Source organism: Corylus avellana, chromosome ca2 (assembly GCF_901000735.1).
Source record: "Corylus avellana chromosome ca2, CavTom2PMs-1.0".
Classification (NCBI taxonomy): domain Eukaryota; kingdom Viridiplantae; phylum Streptophyta; class Magnoliopsida; order Fagales; family Betulaceae; genus Corylus; species Corylus avellana.
In genome coordinates, this window is record NC_081542.1 from 23,713,909 (window position 1) to 23,721,380 (window position 7,472).

At 34.2% G+C, this 7,472-nt stretch overlaps 1 protein-coding gene across 1 annotated transcript; it reads right to left on the reverse strand.

Moving 5' to 3' along the window:
• Positions 1-560: 560 nt before the first annotated feature.
• LOC132169378 (protein SRG1-like) lies at positions 561-4,273 on the reverse strand. The gene is made up of 4 exons (XM_059580417.1): positions 4,028-4,273; positions 3,693-3,937; positions 2,608-2,932; positions 561-824 (listed from the first exon to the last, which is right to left on the reverse strand). Exons 1-4 carry the CDS (start codon positions 4,271-4,273, stop codon positions 561-563), a joined length of 1,080 nt encoding a protein of 359 aa, XP_059436400.1.
• Positions 4,274-7,472: the final 3,199 nt, after the last annotated feature.

Consider the following 7,472-nt stretch of genomic DNA (forward strand, 5'->3'; position numbering starts at 1 on the left):
AGAATAAACCCAATAATAAAACTGTATGAGCTTGGCTCAAAGCAAACAATATCATATTATTTGGAGTAGGGGTGTTACAAATGTAACTTTTAAAATTATAACAATATTGATGGCCGTCAAGCCTAATATGGTTAAAGCTTTCGACCAAATAGAGCGATCCTTCACTTTTTTATTTTTTATTTTTGTCTTTTCTTTTAGACGGTTCCCATAGTAAGTGTCGAGTCAAGGTAATCCTCTTTCTCCCTTTCTTTTCTTTCTTGGTTTTGAGGTGCTTTCCATATGCCAATTATTCCCTTATGACCTAATGAGGGTATTTTGGTATGTTTCATAGTTCCTGTTAGGATTTAACACTCAATTCTAATGGAGGAAGTAAATTACATCAAAACAGAAGTTCGAGAGGGTGAAATTGAGAGTTTTTGAACTTAGTTTATAAAGACATTTGAATATACAGTAAAGTCAAGCTACAAAACTGACTTGATTTGTGTTAAATCTTTCAATTATTTCACCTATGATATACAGTATTGGGGAAGCACAGTACTGCACAATCTAATTGCCATCAACTAAGCACTGTTGCCTTCAGCTTTGATCCTCAAATGCTCTAAATATGTCTTTCCATTGAGCCTCCTGGAGAAGAAATCCTTTACATACTTCTCCATTCCAACCCTTCTAAATAATGGAGGGTTGTTTGGGTTTAACAAAGAAGTTGCTGGCCCAACCTCTGCCTCAAATTTTGGGTTGAAGAACAAAGCAACAGAGATCCTCTCTTTCTTCGTGTTTACAGTTACCCTGTGCTCAACGCTGTTATAGAGCCCATTGCTCAGAATCTGCAAAAATATGCACATGTTAAAGAGATACTAGTTCTTGTTTATTGTTTCTTGGTTCATTTTTTGGTGAATTTAAAAGCTTTTATATATTACATTGTTGTCATATAACACTAATTTTGTCTACAAGGAATTGTTGTTAGATAGCGTTAATTTCTAGTGTTAACGACATGATAGGTCGTATGAGTAGGGGTGTTCAGGTGGACAGTTAAAAATTGTCCTGTATCTACTATTTACTTGTCTACAGTGGTTACGAGTGGATTTTCAGCCCTTAACCCCAGGCGGGTGGATACCATATCTGTCATTTGCAAAAATGTTGGGAGATAGCGGAATATAGCTAGCTAATATCCACCTCCGCCTAATAATAATAATAATAATAATAATACTTTTGTCTTATAAAAAACACCATTTTGGGATTTAATCCCTAAAAGACCATCTAAGAAAGCTCACAAAAAAACTTTTGAAAAACAACATACCTATAAAAAATATGTCGAAGTCCATAGTTTAAGGAAAAAAAAAAAAAAAAAACCAAAAAAGTATAAAAAAGAGCAAAAAATGCAAAGCAGATGTCATAGGCGGTTACTACAAAAATTATCAGTACATGTGTAGTTATGGGTGGATTCTGTTTGCCTTGGATGGGCAGACAGTTACTAAATATTAAAGCTATATACTACCTAAGTTTCCATGTTTTATCCACCAAATTCGATGTGGTGTGGTCTTCCCATAATATTTGGTGGAAGAATTTTTTGGTTAGGGATCTCGTCACATCAAATTTAATGAATTAAGGTAGATACTTGGGTGACATATACTCGTTACTATAATTCACTCTCCGGCCACAAAGTGCGAATGTAAATGTAAAATTCGGATATTATCTACTCATATAAAGCGGTTTACACCCCTCCGTGTTTGTATACGGGTTTAAAGCTCCAATCGATCACCTTTCATTGGACAAATTCTATTTGTGTATCTTTAATTGTTTTTGGGCATCGCTTCACATGATCAGTAGGCTCCCAAATAACACAAAGTTGGGTTGAAAGAGTAATGCTAAATGACATTCTCACGTCTTTTTTGTATCATTTCAAAATTGATATAAATTTTAAAATTACAATTATATTTGTGATAGAATTTAATTTGATCCAATAATAATTTGAAAAACTACATCGATTTTAGAAGAATACATAGAGAACATGACTCTTTCTTTTAGTATATTATTAGGTTAAAATAATAGTAATATCAGCAGAACTCCAATCATGTCACAGGAAGATCTCAGTTGCCCTTGACTCGCTCTTAGTGCACAAACGAGGGAGCATCTCCATGTGACAAAGATTTGACTGCTCTATCATATAATGTGTTGGTCTTGGTCACCAACCATATTTTTTATTTTATTATTTTATGAAGATAAACAAGTTTGAATATGATAGCACTAGGGATTCCAAAAAAGTTAACCAGATTCTATATTTAGCACATGTTTTTTTTTTTATTTATTTATTTATTATTATTATTATTATTATTTTTAATTTTTAAGAAATATGCAAAATTAGTTCTTATGGTTTATATGTTTTATAAAGTTCATAGATCTCTGAGGTATGTTAAAAAAACAATTTAGTCCATATAGTCAAATTACGTTTACTAATTTAACAGATTCCGTTAATGTGACACGGACTTAAATAGCTCTAGCGTTTCTTGCTATCAGAATTGTTAACTTAGTGAACGGAATTTGATTATCAGAATTCTGTTAACTTTTGAAAAGGAGAAAGATTAGGAAAGGAATGAAGAACTATCAAACCTCGAGAACGTCTCCGGCGTTGACAACAAAGGCATCCGGGAGGAAGTTGACGGGAATCCAGACGCCATCTTTCTTTATTTGAAGACCTTCGACTCCATTAACTTGGTGGAGGATGGTGATGCCGGTGGCGTCGGAGTGAGGCGTGATACCAATAACTTGCTCTGGTTGTGGGCATGGAGGATAATATGTAATCCTTGTTGATTGCATTCCATCTTCAAACAACTCCTTCATCTCTTTCATTTCTATCATTAGGGCTTTTCCCAGATGCTCCAGTAGTGTCATTGCAAGCTTTTGCAACTCCTTTAAGTAAGACTCCATCGTTTCTCTAGTGAAACCCAAAAACAAAAAGAAAATAAATAAATGAGAGAAATTCAAAAAGTTGGGGGCCGATCGAGCTGTAAATTGCTTGGCTCTCGTGCTTTGTAAAGCATCAGGTCTAAAGTTTGACTCTACTTGAGCTCAAACTCGAGCTTTACGTACCCGACTTGTGTAGAGGAGACGCTTTGCATGGTGTTCCAGATATTTAGTTGTTCCCCAAATAGATGGTTTTGGTCTTAGAGCCTGTTTGGAATTGTGTTTGAGAAATAGGGTTTTTAAATCAAAAAACGCTTTTTGGCAAAAGCTTCATTCTTAAGAAGTTTTTGCCAAAAGTGCATTTTGACAATTTTTAGGCTTTTTGGACAAAGCGCTTTCAATTTTTTTTACTAAACATGTACTTTTGTTTTCAAACGAACTTTTTGAGTGCTAAACGCACTTTTAGGCACCTCAAACGCACACCCAAACATGCCCTTAATCTAATTTTAGGGATGAAATCCCAAAATGAATAGATTATATAGGTGTTCGATCCCCAAATAGGAAAAAAACAAAAAAAAAAAAGAAGAAGAGAGAACTCTCTATGGAGTTGGCTCGAGCACTAAGCCCTTATGCTTTATGAAGCTTCAGGTCTAAAGCTCGACTCTACGTCCATGCAAACTTGAGCTTTATACGGCCTGTGTGCGGAATTAATAGACACTTAATTTATACGGTGTCCAGGATATCAAACCCGGGTTTTTGAAAAAGAAAAAGAAAAATGAGAGATAGAGAACCTGAAAGATGAAGGGAGCTCTGGGAAGAGATATGGCTTTCTTCTATGAATAGGATTTATTATCATATACACCCTATCACCCCAATCAAGTCTTTGATCATCAGATCGGACGATGGTTCCATAGCCTTCAACATCTCCTGGTCTTACCTTGAACTTCATCTTTTCTTCCAATGGAAGCTTGAAGAATTCCTCAATCTCATGATTCAGCTTCTCCAACAGTGAAGAGCTGACTCCATGGTTCACCAACTATACAAGAACAACATATTACATAAATATATATATAAATAAAACAACTTCTACGTTAAATGTTTATATAAAAATGAGAAGCAAGGAGACCTGAAAGAGCCCCCATTCCATGCAAATTGTCTGCAACTTCTCAACTTCAAAGTCTTTGGTTTCCGCAGACGCCAGTTTTTTCATGTCAACGGTTGGGATTGAAGGGAAGAGGGTTCCGACAACTGGAGGGTCCTGATCAACCCGGACATAGCGTTCAGGAACGAGTTTGATATGAGGATCTTTGGCGAGCTCCTCCTCTATGGTCAGGACCAAATGATCAGAAGAAGTGGAACCCGTGGCTGCCATTGATTTGCCAAAGTGCTGCACCCTACACCGTCAATTGGTGTGATGATTGCTCTTCATTATATAGCCAGACAATTGAATCACTACTGGAGAAGTTTCTTCGCCAAATAATAAAAATATAGCTCGTAATTAATTACTATTAAATGTTATTAATGAAGTAATATATCCTGGATGGGTCAATTAAACAAACTAGAAATTCATGTAGGACAATTTTTGCGTTTTAGCATTTAAAGTTCAAAAAGTAACATTCAATTCCGCACAAATTATCAAACAGTGACAAGTTTCTCCGTCTTTTCGGATGGAATGTCGGTCACGCGGATTGCATGCCACTTTTAACCACCTAAACTCTCAAAAAAAAAAAAAAAACACTTTATCCCATAAAGAATGACAACTTTTGTGTTTTAGCCTTAATTTGTAGAGGGTAGATGTTATTTTTTGAACTTTGAAGGCTAAAACGTAAAAGTGGTCTTAATTCGGGGGGGTAAAATCCTTGAAGTTTAATTTGCGGAGGGTCGGGATGCACTAATTTTTCTTTCTTAGAATCCATAGTTAATAAAAGTAATTTTTAAAACAAATTTTGGAAAGAAAAAAAAAAGCCTTAAAATATTTGTTAACATTTTGAGAGAGAGGGGGGAGGAGGATCTGGTCAAGGAAACGGAAGTCAACTGAGATCAAGGAAAAATATGTTGCGTTTGAATAAGAATTATGATTTTATATATATATATATATATATATATATATATATATTGCTCCGGCCAACTAGATTTTGCAGCAGTTGAAGCATCCAAATTAATTTGGAGTTTAAAATTCATGAAAAATGTGTGAATTGTACGACCAAGGATGTTATTCTCACACCATTATCATTAATTTTGATATTACGGTATCATGGTAATCATTATTAATTATTAATTACTACAATTGTTGTGTCACCACCACCATTAATTGTCCACCCACCATTTTTGATGATCTTCATCACCGGCCACCATTGTTATAGTAGATAGCACCACCACCCCTCGTTGCCGCCACTATCACCATTGTTACTGCTATTGCTGCTATCACCACCAACATTAATCTGGCTATATATATATATATATACCCCATTACCAAGTCATTGGACTTCTATTATGATCATCATCAATTACTATAGTATTTTAACTTTTTAATCTTGAAATAAAGTACTCATTCCATCTATGAAACTCTAAGTTGATGGAATTGAAATTTGATCCAGTAAAAAAAGGATTCAAGTCATGAAGGAGAGGATTATTTGTAAAATTGAAATTTTTTTGGAGATTAGGGTTAATTTGGTACCCGAAATATTGATCATTTCTTTAGGAATATATAAGAATGGATATTACTAGAAATAGCTCAATCGGTTGCTTAAGCCATAAAATGAGGGATGCTTGGGTTTCAGGAACATGTATGCCTTAGAAGAGATTCGAATGAAATGATCATTATCAGAATTTTTTTGTTTGGTGACAACACATACCTAATGTATATATATATAACCTTATGAAATTCTATGGGGTGCGTAGTCGACACCCCCAAGCTTGGGGGACCCTAACAGAATGCTGAGGTGGAGAAGACCACCCTTGATGAGCAAGCGACCACCCTCGATGTTTTGTTGGGATGTCGGCCCAAAGAATTCAATCTGATTTTTTTTTTTTTTGGGTTAAAAAAACACACTATAATTTTTTTGGAAAATACAAATACATTTTGTTCGTTTTATTGAGATGATTAACTATTCTTCTGTCTAGAAATGATTTGCAACCAAATAGAAGTATGATTATTCCTATGAAATAATTATTCATTCAAATCGTCTATTCGATCTGACGTCCCCTAAGAGAAAATAAATAAATCACAAAAAATGAAGGAAAATCATGCCCGCAATCACTGATTGTTTCATTCGATTGATTAAACAAAAGGAAAATAAATAAATCACAACAGGACAGTACTTATAGGCCTTGATGGAATAATGAATATATAATTGATTTGATTTATCTACATATTTTACAAATTCATGACAAGATGTAAAGCAACCTTTAATTTAAAGGGGAAATGCCATTAATTTAAGGTACATTTAGTGCTATACTACCTAATTTAGCACTTGTTTGTAAAGAAGGCGTGAGTTATGTGCATCATTAATTAAAAAAAAGGAGTGGGTGGCCTTTCATCATTAACTTAATATATTTATTAAGTTAGAGTAATCCTAAAAATCACATTTTTATTGTTTTTTTTTTTTTACATGTCCGCACAAGAGGGGGAGGGGGATTTGAACTAGTGACCTCCACTTCATTAGGCATGGTCCTAACCGATTGAGCTACCTCTTGAGGACCACATTTTTATTGTTGTTATATATATATATTGACAATGGTTCAATTCAATGGGTCCGTTATTGTGGAATAAAAATATAGTTTTATATATATATATATATATATATATATCAACCCCGTGAGCAAAAACTTAACAAAAATTCCTTTTGTTGATTCATGTTGCTGAAAAACCTCTCCAGCACACTAGGAAGACATAAATTTTCAACTTATAATTATAATATATAGTTGCTAGTCAAGTCATGACCTAAATTAGCCGAAATTATCCAGGTTGCGTAATGGATGTTTTCACCTACGTACCTACAACGTGTTACAATATTTTCTAATTAAAGCTTCTAAAAAACGTGCATAATTATCCAATTCCTTTTCTTTTATAAAGTTGACGCATTTATTGACAATTATTTGATTAATTAATCAGTTTAATTACTATTTAGGAGGCAACTGACGTTTGTGATTGTGACATGCTAATGCCGGGGGGCTTATTCCATGGAATTGTTCAAAAAATGAAATCATTATTTATGTTGGCATATTCCAATAGGGCTGAGGTCCACCAAACAGATGGTTATGGCAAAGTTAATATGAGAGTACTGGCTCGATCGTACAAGTTCAAGGTGTTGAGTTGTCTCACAAATTGCTACAAAAAATAGGGTGTGTTTTTGACATGACAAACAGTAACACATTTTTTTGCCACGTCAATAAAAACTTTATTGACGTAGCGCATTTTTGCACGTCAATAATAATTGACGTGCGATTTAAACACGTCAATAAATAGTGACGTGTTATTTTGACACGTCAATAATTATTGACGTGCCATTATTTCACACGTCAAAAATTAATTAATTAATAATATTAATTATTTGTACCTATATTAAGTA